This window comes from Bufo gargarizans, chromosome 1 (assembly GCF_014858855.1).
Source record: "Bufo gargarizans isolate SCDJY-AF-19 chromosome 1, ASM1485885v1, whole genome shotgun sequence".
NCBI lineage: Eukaryota > Metazoa > Chordata > Amphibia > Anura > Bufonidae > Bufo > Bufo gargarizans.
In genome coordinates this window covers 37,829,255-37,849,051 of record NC_058080.1, presented here as the reverse complement: position 1 = coordinate 37,849,051, position 19,797 = coordinate 37,829,255, and the positions used below count along the sequence as shown (strand labels likewise).

Sequence of the window (19,797 nt, the reverse complement as noted above, 5' to 3'; positions counted from 1 at the left end):
AGGCTAACAGTCCACCCTGCTCCACCGATGTCTATCGGGCTGGTAGCGAGAGCAGAGTTCAGCGCCTGCGTATTTCCAGCAGTGCCATAAAGTATGGATGGTGTGGCAGCGTGCATGCTCCATCAGGACTGGACTGAGGGCCCCCCCCCCCAGTTTTGATAAGTTTCCAACCAGCGCTGAACTCAGTCTTATTCACACATGACAGCTTTCCCGGTGAACATAAATTTATCAACTTTTATTAAATTCCAGAAAATTGTTTTTTTTTTTCAATTTCTATCAGAGAGACAATCAATGGTTTGATATCGGCGGTACAAGGACTCGGCGGTATCCTCACATTTGCTCATTGATTCTTGTCAGATGGAATCACAAGGGTTAAGACTCCTCATAAGAAAAGTAATTTACAGTCAATGTGAAGATCATAGAATAATCAGTGCAAATGAATGAACCGGCCCCGGGCTCCTTGATAGCCTCGTTATAACGCAGGGGGCGTCACTGCTGAATCGGGACAAGATGAGATCATAAAGCTCTGGTGAAATCAATGGCTCAACTGCTCCACTACAGCAACGCAGAGGGCGCCGAGCGGCGCTCTGTAATACTGGTACCGCAGAGGGCGCCGAGCGGGGCTCTGTAATACTGGTACTGCAGAGGGTGCCGAGCGGGGCTCTGTAATACTGGTACTGCCGAGCGGCGCTCTGTAATACTGGTACCGCAGAGGGCGCCGAGCGGGGCTCTGTAATACTGGTACCGCAGAGGGTGCCGAGCGGGGCTCTGTAATACTGGTACTGCCGAGCGGGGCTCTGTAATACTGGTACCGCACAGGGTGCCGAGCGGGGCTCTGTAATACTGGTACCGCACAGGGTGCCGAGCGGGGCTCTGTAATACTGGTACCGCACAGGGTGCCGAGCGGGGCTCTGTAATACTGGTACCGCACAGGGTGCCGAGCGGGGCTCTGTAATACTGGTACCGCACAGGGTGCCGAGCGGGGCTCTGTAATACTGGTACCGCACAGGGTGCCGAGCGGGGCTCTGTAATACTGGTACCGCACAGGGTGCCGAGCGGCGCTCTGTAATACTGGTACCGCACAGGGTGCCGAGCGGCGCTCTGTAATACTGGTACCGCAGAGGGTGCCGAGCGGCGCTCTGTAATACTGGTACTGCAGAACGGCACTCTGTAATACTGGTACCGCAGAGGGTGCCGAACGCTGCTCTGTAATACTGGTACCGCAGAGGGTGCCAAGCGGCGCTCTGTAATACTGGTACCGCAGAGGGGGCCCGAACGCAGCTCTGTAATACTGGTACCGCAGAGGGTGCTGAGCGGCGCTCAGTAATACTGGTACTGCAGAGGGGGCCGAGCGGCGCTCAGTAATACTGGTACTGCCTCTTACTTTCGGAGCGGTACAGTGCCTCTCCATGCTGCACAGACTTGTTGGGATCCCTCCTGCTCAGTCTACAGAAGGGAGCAGGAAAGCACATAAAGAAGACAAGATGGGGGTCGGTGCCGGGATAGAGACTGAGCAGGAGGCTTTCGGGTCCATGGCTGACAGGTTGGGAGCTACAGCCCGGAGGACTAGCTGGCCCGTTGCATTGTCTTGGGCCTGGAGCTCATTAGTCTATGGTGGCTGCAGATAAGCCTGGGCGACCTGCGGAGACCTAGATTAGCGACCTTTCTTTTCTGCCTCCTCTTAAACTTGTTCATTTAACATAAAACTCTTTCTAGAAAAATAATCTCCGCGACCTTTTGTCTATAGAACGTCTATGTAACTAAGTGCTGGGGGTAGTAGTGCAGAAGCGACCTGGCACCGAGACGTAGCTTACACCTCCTGGGCTCATCAACCGTGATTTATAAAAATACCGCTTATATGGCAGACGTTCCTCTAGTTCTAACATGACAACCACCACTTCATCATTGCTGAGAGGTTGTCACAGCTACGCCCTTTGCTGCGGATAGAATACTGCTCGGAGGAGTAACCGCTACTTAGTCAATGCTGCAGCTTCACCAGGTTTCCTCCCATGGGCACAGCGTAGTTGATCCCATGAAAATAGCAGTCATGAGCTGTAGAAACCACACTGATGGGACCCAGAAGGGTGTCCCCGCCATCACCAGCCTGACCTCCTCCTCCCATGTCCTTTGTGTCATTAGCCTGACTTTCCCTTGTGGCACATGAGAAGGTGGCAGAGCAGGCACAATGCCAAACACAAGAGGACTTTTACATCCACGTCTTGTAGATGCCCCAGGACGGGCAGTAAATAGTGCCCCTTACACTGTAGTCCCCTGCCCCTCTGTAAACTCCGCCATTCGTTAGTGTTAAGGGCGCCCTCTGGTGGGGACACTTGTGCTTGGATTCTGTAAAATGCTTAATTTTACAGGTCCTCAAAAAATTAGCATATTGTGATAAAGTTCATTATTTTCTGTAATGTACTGATAAACATTGTTTTAATATTGATGATTTTGCCCACAGCTCATAAAAACCCAAAATTCCGATCTAAAAAAATTAGCATATCATGAAAAGGTTCTCTAAACGAGCTATTAACCTAATCATCTGAATCAACTAATTACCTCTAAACACCTGCAAAAGATTCCTGAGGCTTTTACTCCCAGCCTGGTTCATTACTCCAAACCACAATCATGGGTAAGACTGCCGACCTGACTGCTGCCCAGAAGGCCATCATTGACACCCTCAAGCAAGAGGGTGAGACACAGAGAGACATGTCTGAAGGAATAGGCTGTTCCCAGAGTGCTGTATCAAGGCCCCTCAGTGGGAAGTCTGTGGGAAGGAAAAAGTGTGGCAGAAAACGCTGCACAACGAGAAGAGGTGACCGGACCCTGAGGAAGATTGTGGAGAAGGACCGATTCCAGACCTTGGGGGAGCCTGCGGAAGCAGTGGACTGAGTCTGGAGTAGAACATCCAGAGCCACCGTGTACAGGCGTGTGCAGGAAATGGGCTACAGGTGCCGCATTCCCCAGAAACAGCGGCAGAAGCGCCTGACCTGGGCTACAGAGAAGCAGCACTGGACTGTTGCATGTCATTCGGAAATCAAGGTGCCAGAGTCTGGAGGAGACTGGGGAGAGGGAAATGCCAAAATGCCTGAAGTCCAGTGTCAAGTCCCCACCGTCAGTGATGGTCTGGGGTGCCATGTCAGCTGCTGGTGTTGGTCCACTGTGTTTTATCAAGGGCAGGGTCCATGCAGCTATCAGGAGATCTTGGAGCACTTCATGCTTCCATCTTCTGAGAAGCTTTATGGAGATGTCATTTTTCAGCACGACCTGGCACCTGCTCACAGCGCCAACACCACTGGTAAATGGTTTACTGACCATGGTATTACTGGGCTCAACTGGCCTGCCAACTCTCCTGACCTGAACCCCATAGAGAATCTGTGGGATATTGGGAAGAGAAAGTTGAGAGACGCAAGACCCAACACTCTGGATGAGCTTAAGGCCGCTATCGAAGCCTCCTGGCCTCCATAACACCTCAGCAGTGCCACAGGCTGATTGCCTCCATGCCACGCCGCATTGAAGCATCCTGGGCCTCCATAACACCTCAGCAGTGCCACAGGCTGATTGCCTCCATGCCACGCCGCATTGAAGCCTCCTGGGCCTCCATAACATCTCAGCAGTGCCACAGGCTGATTGCCTCCATGCCACGCCGCATTGAAGCATCCTGGGCCTCCATAACACCTCAGCAGTGCCACAGGCTGATTGCCTCCGTGCCACGCCGCATTGAAGCCTCCTGGGCCTCCATAACATCTCAGCAGTGCCACAGGCTGATTGCCTCCATGCCACGCCGCATTGAAGCATCCTGGGCCTCCATAACACCTCAGCAGTGCCACAGGCTGATTGCCTCCATGCCACGCCGCATTGAAGCATCCTGGGCCTCCATAACACCTCAGCAGTGCCACAGGCTGATTGCCTCCATGCCACGCCGCATTGAAGCCTCCTGGGCCTCCATAACACCTCAGCAGTGCCACAGGCTGATTGCCTCCATGCCACGCCGCAGTGAAGCAGTCATTTCTGCAAAAGGATTCCCGACCAAGTATTGAGTGCAGAACTGAACATAATTATTTGAAGGTTGACTTTTTTTGTATTAAAAACACTTCTTTTATTGGTCGGATGAAATACGCAAATTTTTTTCGATAGGAATTTTGGGTTTTCATGAGCTGTAGCCAAAATCATCAATATTAAAACAATAAAAGGCTTGAACTACTTCAGTTGTGTGTAATGAATCTAAAATATATGAAAGTCTAATGTTTATCAGCACATTACAGAAAATAATGAACTTTATCACAATATGCTAATTATTTTAGAAGGACCTGTAGTTTGGGTTAAAAGTCGAGGGGTTGAGCGCACGTCTGCATCCTCATAGAATATATCATGGGGGGGGGGTGTATCTTACTGGATCGCCTCACAAATATTTCTGGGGAGCCTCAAATATAAAGTGACAAGCAAAAGAAGACACGGCACAGACCAAGCAATGGATGACAACCACATGACACAGCGACCACACAACGAGGCTGCACTAAAATTGTGGGGTGTGCTCACAAGGTAACAGGAGTGATGTGATGGTGGAGCTAGGCGATCGTGACCACAGGATAACGGGGCTCTCTAGTGGACGCGCTGGACCGGTGATGAGCACATGCAATCTAAACAAGATGACAAAGCTGCAGGACGGCGCCTTAGTCCAATGCTAGAACACCCATCTAATGGTCACCAATACTCAGGTCTCGCTTCCAGTGTGTGGGACGTCTACTGATCTGGGATACTCTGCTGTCACCGGCTGAGATCATCAGGCAAACCCTAAAATGTTAAGGTTACTGGCTGCAGGTGTAACCCAGGAGGTGGCTGCAGTCCACGGGACTCAAGACAGCTCCACGTGTCCCTGCGGCCTACAGCTGGAGCACAGCATTGCAAAAGGTCTCGGTGTAGCTCAGGCCATATTCGCTGTAGAATGAATGTTTCCATTCACTGACTGCAAACAGTGTGAAAAGATTTATCCAAAATAATTTGGATTGGCCTTTTGAGGGAAGAAAAGACCTGAAGATTGGCTGGAGAGGTTTGGGGTAACCCTGCCACCCCTCCTAACGTGGATCATCTGGTGATGGCGTCTGGACTGGAACCCCTTCAGTACGAGAATGAATGGAACGCATAGATAAAGTCAGGGGAGTCGGAGCCTCTTGTAGCACCTGTAACCAACGAGGACAACGTAATCCATGAGCAACAAAAAATAGTCCACATATGGTATACGGGACACATGCTCCAACATGGCTGAGTCTGTGAGATGATGGCCCCTGCATGAGGCTGCGGTGGCCCTCCGTGGTGGCCCCTCTGGAACTTGATATGTTGTAAATGTGTATTATTGCCTTTCCCAAGATTCATCCCGGGACTGAGAGGAGGATCCGGTCTTGTAAGCGTTCCTCGTGAGGTGACCACCAGCAGCCGTCCTCTGCGGCCTCATAAATAACAGTATAGATATATTTCTCAATAAAATATGGATATATATAATATACAGATCTATATGGATATCTCACTGGACTGAAAACACAAAGAATAAGATCAACACGGACGTCAGGACCGTCCCCTGGCCTCTGGCGTCTCCCCCGGGGGTTTCTTGGCTATCGCAATGAACTCACATGAACGAGGAGGAAGAATACGAAGAACCCTGGAGATAGAAGAGTCCTGATAGAGGGAGCGTGTCCTGACTGCTTCCCTAGTCTGCCCTACCGTCTTAAGGCGCGCCGGAAACAAATACAGATATTTGGCAATTGGTCTTTGCGGCACTTCCCATGGTGAGACGGCACGGTTACATCAGAGGAGACCTCAGAGTCTGTTTCGTATGGGTTAGCAGCCTTCCTCCACCTTAATGTGTAAGATCTTGGAGAATCCCGGCCTCTTCTTAAGAGCCTAGAAGACAAGAAATGCCAAGAAAATCCATATTACTGCTGGTCCTAAATATGGCTTAGCAGGGCGTTAGGAGCACATATAGCCTCAGCCAGGGGCGGACTGGGAACTTAAACTGCCCTGAAAAAACACCAGGCGGTTCCAAACTGACAGAAGCGGGCAGGGCCAGTAATACCATCCAGCAGGACAATATACTGCTGCCCGCTCCTCAGTATTCACCTGTATCATTGTCCTGAGGATGGGAGAACATTGGAACTGCAGGGGGCGCGGGCAGGTGCTGGCCGGATGCATAAGTGCCTGATGCTCCTACATTAAAGGGGTATTCCCATCACAGACAATGGGGGCATATCACTAGGATCTGCTAGGTGCGGGTTACACCTCTGCACCTACACTGTGCATTCACAGCCAACCCCTATTCAATTATATGGGGCCACCGAAAATAGCAGAGCGCTGTCAGTCCCATAGTAATGAATGGGAGAACGGTGGACGCACAAGCGCGGTGCGCTCCCATTCACTTGTATCGGGAGATCGCTTGGTGGTGACGGGGTCCTCCAGTCACCGCTCTCCCCACTCTGTTCTCGGAGTAGGTGCTGGTCCCAGAGGTGAGACCCGCAGTGCCCCCATTGTCTGTGTTGGGAATACCCCTTTAATTGATGCTGACAGCTTCATATCTTTCCCTTACGTCCTAACCAGCAGCACAAGTGGGGAGTTCTCCCCTGTGAAACTGGTAGGACAGGTGGAATTTTTGTTGAAAATAAATTCCCTACCAAGCACTAATTAAATAATTAGTAAAGCCCACCCCTATAAAGGGCAGACTGCCCACATCCCAGTGCTTTTTTTCTCTGTCCCTGTGGATAGTAGGACGGGTCAGGCTGCTCGCCTGTTACTTCAAAAAGACATTCCTTAATTTTTTTTTTAATCAGATAATTTTTTATTTGCAGTTTTTCAATACAGTACAATAGGTGCCAACACACCCAAACCCCCCCCCCCCACCCCCCTCCCTTCCCCCCCCCCCCCCCCCCAACATTCCCCTTCAAGGCAAGAGCAGTACACCACGTTTCGTTATCCTGAAAAGCTCAGTTCAGTGTGTAGATTAATCCATGACAGAAAGCATAAAACATGGCAATACGGCTTTGTAGATGTGCATAAACTCCTGGGCAATCATGTACCCAATCATACAAAGAATTTAACATACATTCGGCCCCTTGCAAACATTAATCTCAGACACTTCTTAGACTAGCGTTTCATCCATACCTTCCCAAACCCATTCCCCATTCCCTATTCACCCCTCCACTCCCAAGCCCACTCATACGTTCACACCATCCCTCACACTTGAATATTGTAATGTTGAATCCAGAGTGACCAAATTTTTTCAATTTTTTTTAAACTATTCCTTTTATGGTACACAAATTGTTCAAGGCGTATCAGTAAATGTACTTTGCTCTCCAATTCAGTCACCGATGGCGACAATCTATCCAACCAATGAAATGCTATCACCTTCCTTGCCTGATACAGCACTCTAAGGATTGCTAGTCTTTTCTCCTCCATCCCCTCAGATAGTTGCACACACCCCAGAATACAGGACAGAACTGTCATATCTAGACTGACGTCAAATACATTCTTTATTACCTCCTCTACACCCCTCCAATACCTCCGCAGCCTGGGGCAATTCCACATTAGGTGTATAAGATCGGCGTTTGCCACGTCACACCTTGGGCAACAGTCGTCTATTCTGTACCCCATCTTTTTTAACAGGACCGGAGTCTTATATACCCTATGCAGTAACAGGAGTTGAGACACTCTATGGGCTTCGCTCACCGCCACCTTGGTAAAATCCTCTAAGACAGCATCCCACTGCTCCTCCTGTAAGATCCGGGACATCCTTCCTCCATTTTTCACATAGTGGGAAATCCTGTTTTTTAAACCGTGCCTCCATAAGGCAAGCATAATTCAGTGATATCACCCCCGTTGTACCCCCACTGGTTTTCGCCAGATCTATCACTGAGTTCTTGTTTGCAGGTCCCACTACCTCTTCCTGTCCTTGAGCCCGTAGTGCATGTCTCAATTGCAGATACAGGTAGAATTGGGACTTCAGCAATCCAAATTCCTGCTGTAATTGACTGAACTCCTTAAGGATATTATTATCGAACAGCTGCCTCATGTAGTTAAGCCCCTTTGCCTTCCACACCTGAACTCCATCCACTTTGTCCACTTCCCTATACATAAAATTTGGCCAAATATGAGTAAGATCCGAGTACCCCTTTATGCCTAGAATCTCTCTGGCTTTCCACCATGTATTGTGCATGGATCGCAGAATTCTATGAGCGCTACCCTTTTTATGGAATGTGCCATCCTCCAGCGAGGCCCTCAAGTTGCTACTCCCCACCAGTACCTGAATAATTTTACCAGCCGTGCTCAGGCCCTCAATCGATTCCCATCCCCTCATATGCTGCAATTGTGCCGCCAGGTAATACACCCATGGATCCGGAACTCCCAGCCCCCCATTTGTTTTAGGCCTACATAGGGTTGCAAGCTTAATCCTTGGAGTGCCCTTCTTCCAGATGAGATCCCTAAATATTGCATTCACCACATGAAAAAGTCTCAGCGGCAACCAAACCGGAGAATTATGTAGCATGTATAAAAGCTGGGGCATTAGTATCATTTTGATCAGGTTAGTCCTACCTATCAATGACAGTGGTAGTTTTACCCATGCATTGACCTTCTGCTTAAACTTTTGCAGCAAAGGGGCGACGTTCAACCTCTCAAACTCTGAATCCGTATTAGATACTTGGATACCCAGGTATTTAAAAGACCGAACAATCTGTAGACCCTCCACATTCACGTCAATCCGGCTGTCATCATCCTCCAGAGGCATCATCACGGATTTTGTCCAGTTAATGCATAACCCTGACAACTTCCCAAACTTATCTATCACCTCCATTGCTGCTGGGAGAGATACAGTCCAGTCATCTAAAAACAGTAGCATGTCATCTGCGTACAATGCTATTTTCTCCGTCAGGGAGCCGTACATAAAACCCTTAATCCGCTCAGAAGTCCTGATAGCCTCCGCTAATGGTTCAACTGCTATTGCAAACAACAGGGGCGATAAAGGACAACCCTGCCTCGTCCCTCTGTGTAGTGCAAAGCTATCCGACAGATTGCCATTCACTCTGATCTTCGCCTTTGGGTCCTTATACAAGAGCCGAATCCAGTCTATGAAGGCGGTGCTAAACCCCAACTTTCTTAGTACCTTCCACAGATATCTCCACTCCACACTATCAAATGCTTTGGCCGCATCAAGAGATGCGACCGCCGCATTCGGATTACGGGCCTGTCCCTGGATATTTAGAAAAAGACGTCTGATGTTAACTGCCGTAGACATATTTGGCATGAAGCCAGCCTGATCTGGGTGAATCAGCGTAGAAATAACCACATTCATACGGTTTGCTAAGACCTTTGCTAGAATCTTAATATCCACCTGGAGTAGTGAAATAGGCCTATAAGACTCCGCCTCCATGATATCTTTGCCCGGTTTCGGGATGACATTCCTTAATTTTAATTTCCTACCAAATTAACCCTTGTTGGTTTTCCTCAGCTTCGGCCCGCCGACTTTTTTATCCCCCCAACCTTACTGCTTCTGCTGGTTGTTGCGGTCCGCCTTTTTTTTCGGCGGTCCGAGCGGGAAGGGCGGAGCCTAATGCGGCAGTTATACTTGCTTGCCTGGGCGGCATCGGGCCTCCTGCGTCCCATCGCTGCGCCGCCTGCTCTGTGATTGGTGCGCGGCCCGGCAGGAAGTACATCAGATGACGACTTCCGGGTCTCGCGCCGGTCATTTCTATAGTTTTAAGAATAACTAGGTAGCGGTGCCCTAGGTGCTAATGTATGTCAGCGTATATCTATATTATATATAGAAAGGCCAGATATTCCTGTGGAATTATGAGGAATATTGGTATATAGGCGGGACTATCGTTGGGGCGGAGCTAAGGGGGAAGGTGGAGTTTTTATCCATCTATATAAACCCACAAACAAGTGGGGCAGTTCCTCTTTCTTTGCGCTTCTGTAGCTACTACTACTACTACTAAAACTTGCCAAAGTTTTTTTCCTTCTATATGGCGTCTCCTAATGGCGATCAACGCGGGAAGGCTTCCCACAAACAGAGACACTTAGGGCCCTTTCACACTTGGGTTGTCCGGATCCGGAAAAACGCAAGTGTACTGAAAGCATTTGAAGACGGATCCGTCTTCAAAATGCGTTCAGTGTTACTATGGCACCCAGGACGCTATTAAAGTCCTGGTTGCCATAGTAGGAGCGGGGAGCGGGGGAGCAGTATACTTACAGTCTGCGCGGCTCCCGGGGCGCTCCAGAATGACGTCAGAGCGCCCCGTGCGCATGGATGACGTGTTCCATGTGATCACTTGATCCATGCGCTTGGGGCGCCCTGACGTCCTCACTCAAATGGTGGAAGAACCTATCAGATGGGAGGTCCTTGATTCAACCTCGTTGGATCACGTTGACCACAGACGCCTCCCTTCTAGGTTGGGGAGACCATCTGGAAGACAGTCCAGTACAGAGTACCTGGACTCCACAGGAGAGGCTTCTCTCGTCCAATATGAGAGAACTAAGAGCCGTACGTCTAGCTCTTTATTATTTTGCTCCTCTCATCCGCGGAAGGCGGTGAGAGTCCGTTCGGACAGCACGACTGTGGTCGCTTATATCAACAGACAGGAAGGTACGCGATCTCGACCTCTTCTCCAGGAAGTTGGTCTAATCCTCTGTTGGGCAGAGCTCAGTCTATCCCACCTTTCTGCGGTTCACATCAGGGGAGATCTCAACATGTTGCAGATCGACTCAGTCAGGGTCTGCCAGTTCCAGGCGAATGGTCACTGAACAGGGACATCTTTTTCCATATCACTCTACGTTGGGGCACTCCAGAGATCGACTTGAGGGCGACCCGATTGAACGCAAAGGTGGACAAGTTCTGCTACCTCTACAAGGAGGACAACCCTGATGCGATAGACGCCCTGTCCATACCATGGAGGTTCAGGCTGGCATACATATTCCCTCCAATTTCCATGATACCAAGGGTATTGACGAAAATCAAACAAGACCAGACCCCGGTCATTGCAATAATACCATTCTGGCCGAAGAGGTCTTGGTTCACCCAGCTCATTAAGATGAGTCAGGGCACATATTGGAGACTTCCCCTAACGCAGGACCTTGTGTATCAGGACACAGGTCCCTGCCTAGATCTGAGGAAACTCAATCTGACAGCCTGGAGATTGACAGGTCCCTACTAGAAGCTAGAGGGCTTTCTGCGGAGGTCTTGAGAACTATTTCACAATCCCGCACGGAGTCTACAAACAAGTCGTACTCAAGAATTCACAAGGTCTTTCTTCAGTGGTGTGCTGTTAAAGAGGTAGTACCCTCAGATCTTTACCCTCTTTCAGCTATTTTACAATTTCTGCAGGACGGCCTGGACAAGGGTCTAAGCCCATACCAGTGCTCTCTCTGCCTTTCTAGGTAGACCATTATCTCAAGACCCCCTACTCAGGAGGTTCCTCAAAGGAGCCGAAAGATTAAAACCTAGAATCCTGAGACCTATCCCTGAATGGGACTTATCCATTGTTCTAAAGGGGCTATCCTCTCCCCCCTTTGAACCCCTAGAGAATGTAGACCTTAGATTCCTATCTTTAAAGGTCACATTTTTACTGGCCATAACATCGGCCAAAAGGATTGGAGATTTACAGGCCTTGGCGGCCGCTGAGCCTTATACCCTCTTTCTCCATGACTGTGAGCAAAGGTCGGTAAAAATCTCAACAGGACACAAAGTTCCATCTTTCGGTAACCGAAATCAGACCATCTCCTTGCCGGTCCTATGTCCCACTCTGTCATCTCCTAAAGAGGAGGCCCTTTACTCCTTGGACATTTCCAGGAATCTCAAAATCTACCTGAATAGGACTGCGGACTTTAGAAATTCGGAGCACCTGCTGCTCTCCTTCTCCGGTAAAAGCAAAGGTCTAAAGGCCTCCAAACCCTCTCTAAGTAGATGGGTAAAAGAGGCAATCCGGGAAGCTTTTCTAGCCCAGGGGTTGGCTCCTCCTTCCTTTGTCACCGCCCACTCCACGAGAGCAATATCGACTTCCTTTGCGGAAAAAAGTTTAGTTCCGCTAGAACAGATTTGTGCTGCGGCTTCTTGGAGCTCCCACAGCACTTTCGTCAAACACTATCGTTTAGACTCCAGGCGCTCTGAGGGGGTAGCATTCGGACGCACCATTCTGTCTGCCGCCCTAGGTGGACCCTATTAGGTGGACCCTCCCAATTTGTCCGTGTTACTTGCTAGGTCCCCACTTGTGCTGCTTGTTAGGACGTAAGGGAAGCGTTAATTTTTAACGTAAATTTGTTTTCCTTAAGTCCTAACAGCAGCACACAAATTTCCCACCCTTGTTTTAGTTCCTACTTGATAATAAAGCACTGTGATGTGGGCAGTCTGCCCTTTATAGGGGTGGGTTTTACTAATTATTTAATTAGTGCTTGGTAGGGTATTTAGTTAAAAAAAAGATTTCCACCTGTCCTACCAGTTTCACATGGGAGAACTCCCCACTTGTGCTGCTGTTAGGACTAAGGGAAAACAAATTTACGTAAAAAATTAACGCTTATGTCCCTGGTCGGTGGCCTAGAGGTCTTCGGTCCACCAGTAAGTTTCCTTGTGGGGTCAGTTGCCCATCAGCACATGTAGCAGGTAGTGCTCCAGTAGTTGCTTCAATGCTCTGTCTGATCTTGGACCCCAGTTGTGGCGGCGATGGCTTGGGCTTGTTTCACATTTGCATTGACAGATTTGGCAGCCTGCCAGATCCAGCATTGCCGGATGCTGCCGGAAAACTGTCCAGCCCCAGTAACTATAATGGCGACCAGCGAACATCCGTCCAAAATGGCCGAACAAATAGAATCAGCAGAGAATTGGCCAAATACCGCTGAGCGCGGTGCTTTTTGTCTGGCTGATTCCGGGCATTTTGTACCAGAACAGCCTGGCGACAGTGCGAAACAAGCCTCAGACAGTCAGGGAGTGCACGTAAATATATTATGGAGCCACCACCTGTGGTCAGCAGAGCTGGATAGCAGTGTGCCACACCAGAATTATGGATGCCATAGTTACCTGCAGCTTGCTGACCATCTCCTCAAACAGTTTCTGGGCTTCTGGGCTACTTGGGTCCTTAAAGTAATCTGCAATTCCAACCTGCACCACAATGGACTTGAGATTGCGACATACACCTGCAGAAAAACACGAGCAGGAAGGTAAGAGACATCACGTCTGCTGGAAGACATCGCCACGTGGCCGTGGTACTCACTATTGAAGTGCAGGAGGGCTTTGGGAGTGACCGGGGTGGAGGTTAGGACCAGCATCTCCAGGCCCTTCAGACCCTCCCTGCAGACCTCTGCTGCCACCTCCTGGTTGATCTCAGTCACATGATCCAACTCCAACACCTGCAGACGCATACAGTTCCGTGCTGTGGGGGAGCGAGAATACCGTGAACAGACGACGCAGACACATGACGTAAAATGTACTGCCACTGAGCACCTCTCAGCGTAGATGCTGCACTGCATTACACTACACCTGCTCCTCTCACTGTGTACTTCTCAGTCTCAGTGCTGCACTACATTACACTACACCTGCTCCTCTCACTGTGTTCCTCTCAGTCTCAGTGCTGCACTACATTACACTACACCTGCTCCTCTCACTGTGTACCTCTCAGTGCTGCACTACATTACACTACACCTGCTCCTCTCACTGTGTACCTCTCAGTGCTGCACTACATTACACTACACCTGCTCCTCTCACTGTGTACCTCTCAGTCTCAGTGCTGCACTACATTACACTACACCTGCTCCTCTCACTGTGTACCTCTCAGTCTCAGTGCTGCACTACATTACACTACACCTGCTCCTCTCACTGTGTACCTCTCAGTGCTGCACTACATTACACTACACCTGCTCCACTCACTGTGTACCTCTCAGTCTCAGTGCTGCACTACATTACACTACACCTGCTCCTCTCACTGTGTACCTCTCAGTGCTGCACTACATTACACTACACCTGCTCCTCTCACTGTGTACCTCTCAGTGCTGCACTACACTACACTACACCTGCTCCTCTCACTGTGTACCTCTCAGTGCTGCACTACATTACACTATACCTGCTCCTCTCACTGTGTACCTCTCAGTCTCAGTGCTGCACTACATTACACTACACCTGCTCCTCTCACTGTGTACCTCTCAGTCTCAGTGCTGCACTACATTACACTACACCTGCTCCTCTCACTGTGTACCTCTCAGTCTCAGTGCTGCACTACATTACACTACACCTGCACCTCTCTCTGTGTACCTCTCAGTGCTGCACTACATTACACTACACCTGCTCCTCTCACTGTGTACCTCTCAGTCTCAGTGCTGCACTACATTACACTACACCTGCTCCTCTCACTGTGTACCTCTCAGTGCTGCACTACATTACACTACACCTGCTCCACTCACTGTGTACCTCTCAGTCTCAGTGCTGCACTACATTACACTACACCTGCTCCTCTCACTGTGTACCTCTCAGTGCTGCACTACATTACACTACACCTGCTCCTCTCACTGTGTACCTCTCAGTGCTGCACTACACTACACTACACCTGCTCCTCTCACTGTGTACCTCTTAGTGCTGCACTGCATTACACTACACCTGCTCCTCTCACTGTGTACCTCTCAGTCTCAGTGCTGCACTACATTACACTACACCTGCTCCTCTCACTGTGTACCTCTCAGTCTCAGTGCTGCACTACATTACACTACACCTGCTCCTCTCACTGTGTACCTCTCAGTCTCAGTGCTGCACTACATTACACTACACCTGCTCCTCTCACTGTGTACCTCTCAGTGCTGCACTACATTACACTACACCTGCTCCTCTCACTGTGTACCTCTCAGTGCTGCACTACATTACACTACACCTGCTCCTCTCACTGTGTACCTCTCAGTCTCAGTGCTGCACTACATTACACTACACCTGCTCCTCTCACTGTGTACCTCTCAGTCTCAGTGCTGCACTACATTACACTACACCTGCTCCTCTCACTGTGTACCTCTCAGTCTCAGTGCTGCACTACATTACACTACACCTGCTCCTCTCACTGTGTACCTCTCAGTGCTGCACTACATTACACTACACCTGCTCCTCTCACTGTGTACCTCTCAGTCTCAGTGCTGCACTACATTACACTACACCTGCTCCTCTCACTGTGTACCTCTCAGTCTCAGTGCTGCACTACATTACACTACACCTGCTCCTCTCACTGTGTACCTCTCAGTGCTGCACTACATTACACTACACCTGCTCCTCTCACTGTGTACCTCTCAGTGCTGCACTACATTACACTACACCTGCTCCTCTCACTGTGTACCTCTCAGTCTCAGTGCTGCACTACATTACACTACACCTGCTCCTCTCACTGTGTACATCTCAGTGCTGCACTACATTACACTACACCTGCTCCTCTCACTGTGTACCTCTCAGTCTCAGTGCTGCACTACATTACACTACACCTGCTCCTCTCACTGTGTACCTCTCAGTCTCAGTGCTGCACTACATTACACTACACCTGCTCCTCTCACTGTGTACCTCTCAGTGCTGCACTACATCACACTACACCTGCTCCTCTCACTGTGTACCTCTCAGTGCTGCACTACATTACACTACACCTGCTCCTCTCACTGTGTACCTCTCAGTGCTGCACTACATCACACTACACCTGCTCCTCTCACTGTGTACCTCTCAGTGCTGCACTACATTACACTACACCTGCTCCTCTCACTGTGTACCTCTCAGTCTCAGTGCTGCACTACATCACACTACACCTGCTCCTCTCACTGTGTTCCTCTCAGTCTCAGTGCTGCACTACATTACACTACACCTGCTCCTCTCACTGTGTACCTCTCAGTGCTGCACTACATTACACTACACCTGCTCCTCTCACTGTGTACCTCTCAGTCTCAGTGCTGCACTACATTACACTACACCTGCTCCTCTCACTGTGTACCTCTCAGTCTCAGTGCTGCACTACATTACACTACACCTGCTCCTCTCACTGTGTACCTCTCAGTCTCAGTGCTGCACTACATTACACTACACCTGCTCCTCTCACTGTGTACCTCTCAGTCTCAGTGCTGCACTACATTACACTACACCTGCTCCTCTCACTGTGCACCTCTCAGTCTCAGTGCTGCACTACATTACACTACACCTGCTCCTCTCACTGTGTACCTCTCATTCTCAGTGCTGCACTACATTACACTACACCTGCTCCTCTCACTGTGTACCTCTCAGTCTCAGTGCTGCACTACATTACACTACACCTGCTCCTCTCACTGTGTACCTCTCAGTGCTGCACTACATTACACTACACCTGCTCCTCTCACTGTGTTCCTCTCAGTCTCAGTGCTGCACTACATTACACTACACCTGCTCCTCTCACTGTGTACCTCTCAGTGCTGCACTACATTACACTGCACCTGCTACTCTCACTGTGTACCTCTCAGTGCTGCACTACATTACACTACACCTGCTCCTCTCACTGTGCACCTCTCAGTGCTGCACTACATTACACTACACCTGCTCCTCTCACTGTGTACCTCTCAGTCTCAGTGCTGCACTACATTACACTACACCTGCTCCTCTCACTGTGTACCTCTCAGTGCTGCACTACATTACACTACACCTGCTCCTCTCACTGTGTACCTCTCAGTGCTGCACTACATACACTACACCTGCTCCTCTCACTGTGTACCTCTCAGTCTCAGTGCTGCACTACATTACACTACACCTGCTCCTCTCACTGTGTACCTCTCAGTGCTGCACTACATTACACTACACCTGCTCCTCTCACTGGTTACCTCTCAGTGCTGCACTACATTACACTACACCTGCTACTCTCACTGTGTACCTCTCAGTCTCAGTGCTGCACTACATTACACTACACCTGCTCCTCTCACTGTGTACCTCTCAGTCTCAGTGCTGCACTACATAACACTACACCTGCTCCTCTCACTGTGTACCTCTCAGTCTCAGTGCTGCACTACATTACACTACACCTGCTCCTCTCACTGTATTCCTCTTAGTGCTGCACTACATTACACTACACCTGCTCCTCTCACTGTGTTCCTCTCAGTCTCAGTGCTGCACTACATTACACTACACCTGCTCCTCTCACTGTGTACCTCTCAGTCTCAGTGCTGCACTACATTACACTACACCTGCTTCTCTCACTGTGTACCTCTCAGTCTCAGTGCTGCACTACATTACACTACACCTGCTCCTCTCACTGTGTACCTCTCAGTGCTGCACTACATTACACTACACCTGCTCCTCTCACTGTGTACCTCTCAGTCTCAGTGCTGCACTACATTACACTACACCTGCTCCTCTCACTGTATTCCTCTTAGTGCTGCACTACATTACACTACACCTGTTCCTCCCACTGTGTACCTCTCAGTGCTGCACTACATTACACTACACCTGCTCCTCTCACTGTGTACCTCTCAGTGCTGCACTACATCACACTACACCTGCTCCTCTCACTGTGTACCTCTCAGTCTCAGTGCTGCACTACATCACACTACACCTGCTCCTCTCACTGTGTACCTCTCAGTCTCAGTGCTGCACTACATTACACTACACCTGCTCCTCTCACTGTGTACCTCTCAGCCTCAGTGCTGCACTACATTACACTACACCTGCTCCTCTCACTGTGTACCTCTCAGTCTCAGTGCTGCACTACATTACACTACACCTGCTCCTCTCACTGTGTACCTCTCAGTCTCAGTGCTGCACTACATTACACTACACCTGCTCCTCTCACTGTGTACCTCTCAGTCTCAGTGCTGCACTACATTACACTACACCTGCTCCTCTCACTGTGTACCTCTCAGTGCTGCACTACATTACACTACACCTGCTCCTCTCACTGTGTACCTCTCAGTCTCAGTGCTGCACTACATTACACTACACCTGCTCCTCTCACTGTGTACCTCTCAGTGCTGCACTACATCACACTACACCTGCTCCTCTCACTGTGTACCTCTCAGTCTCAGTGCTGCACTACATTACACTACACCTGCTCCTCTCACTGTGTACCTCTCAGTCTCAGTGCTGCACTACATTACACTGCACCTGCTTCTCTCACTGTGTACCTCTCAGTGCTGCACTACATTACACTACACCTGCTCCTCTCACTGTGTACCTCTCAGTCTCAGTGCTGCACTACATTACACTACACCTGCTCCTCTCACTGTGTACCTCTCAGTCTCAGTGCTGCACTACATTACACTACACCTGCTCCTCTCACTGTGTAACCTCTCAGTCTCAGTGCTGCACTACATTACACTACACCTGCTCCTCTCACTGTGTACCTCTCAGTGCTGCACTACATTACACTACACCTGCTCCTCTCACTGTGTACCTCATCAGTCTCAGTGCTGCACTACATTACACTACACCTGCTCCTCTCACTGTGTACCTCTCAGTCTCAGTGCTGCACTACATCACACTACACCTGCTCCTCTCACTGTGTAACCTCTCAGTCTCAGTGCTTGCACTACAATACACCTGCTCCTCTCACTGTGTACCTCTCAGTCTCAGTGCTGCACTACATTACACTACACCTGCTCCTCTCACTGTGTACCTCTCAGTGCTGCACTACATTACACTACACCTGCTCCTCTCACTGTGTACCTCCTCAGTCTCAGTGCTGCACTACATTACACTACACCTGCTCCTCTCACTGTGTACCTCTCAGTGCTGCACTACATTACACTACACCTGCTCCTCTCACTGTGTACCTCTCAGTGCTGCACTACATTACACTACACCTGCTACTCTCACTGTGTACCTCTCAGTGCTGCACTACATCACACTACACCTGCTACTCTCACTGTGTACCTCTCAGTCTCAGTGCTGCACTACATTACACTACACCTGCTCCTCTCACTGTGTACCTCTCAGTCTCAGTGCTGCACTACATCACACTACACCGGCTCCTCTCACTGTGTACCTCTCAGTCTCAGTGCTGCACTACATTACACTACACCTGCTCCTCTCACTTTGTACCTCTCAGTCTCAGTGCTTGCACTACATTACCTACACCTGCTCCTCTCACTGTGTTCCTCTCAGTCTCAGTGCTGCACTACATTACACTACACCTGCTCCTCTCACTGTGTACCTCTCAGTCTCAGTGCTGCACTACATCACACTACACCTGCTCCTCTCACTGTGTACCTCTCAGTCTCAGTGCTGCACTACATTACACTACACCTGCTCCTCTCACTGTGTACCTCTCAGTGCTGCACTACATTACACTACACCTGCTCCTCTCACTGTGTACCTCTCAGTCTCAGTGCTGCACTACATTACACTACACCTGCTCCTCTCACTGTGTACCTCTCAGTGCTGCACTACATTACACTACACCTGCTCCTCTCACTGTGTACCTCTCAGTCTCAGTGCTGCACTACATTACACTACACCTGCTCCTCTCACTGTGTACCTCTCAGTGCTGCACTACATTACACTACACCTGCTCCTCTCACTGTGTACCTCTCAGTCTCAGTGCTGCACTACATTACACTACACCTGCTCCTCTCACTGTGTACCTCTCAGTGCTGCACTACATTACACTACACCTGCTCCTCTCACTGTGTACCTCTCAGTGCTGCACTACATTACACTACACCTGCTCCTCTCACTGTGTACCTCTCAGTGCTGCACTACATTACACTACACCTGCTCCTCTCACTGTGTACCTCTCAGTGCTGCACTACATCACACTACACCTGCTACTCTCACTGTGTATCTCTCAGTCTCAGTGCTGCACT

At 49.7% G+C, this 19,797-nt stretch overlaps 1 protein-coding gene across 1 annotated transcript in view; it reads right to left on the bottom strand.

Moving 5' to 3' along the window:
* Positions 1-5,806: 5,806 nt before the first annotated feature.
* Positions 5,807-19,797, bottom strand: part of FBXO41 (F-box protein 41) — a 48,959-nt gene continuing 34,968 nt past the window's right edge. Inside the window, exons 10-12 of the mRNA XM_044277139.1 lie at positions 13,239-13,397; positions 13,046-13,161; positions 5,807-5,895 (exon numbers count right to left, since the gene is read on the bottom strand). Coding sequence (XP_044133074.1) covers positions 5,833-5,895; positions 13,046-13,161; positions 13,239-13,397 — 338 coding nt within the window. The 3' untranslated portion in view covers positions 5,807-5,832. The remainder of the gene's footprint in view (positions 5,896-13,045; positions 13,162-13,238; positions 13,398-19,797) is intronic.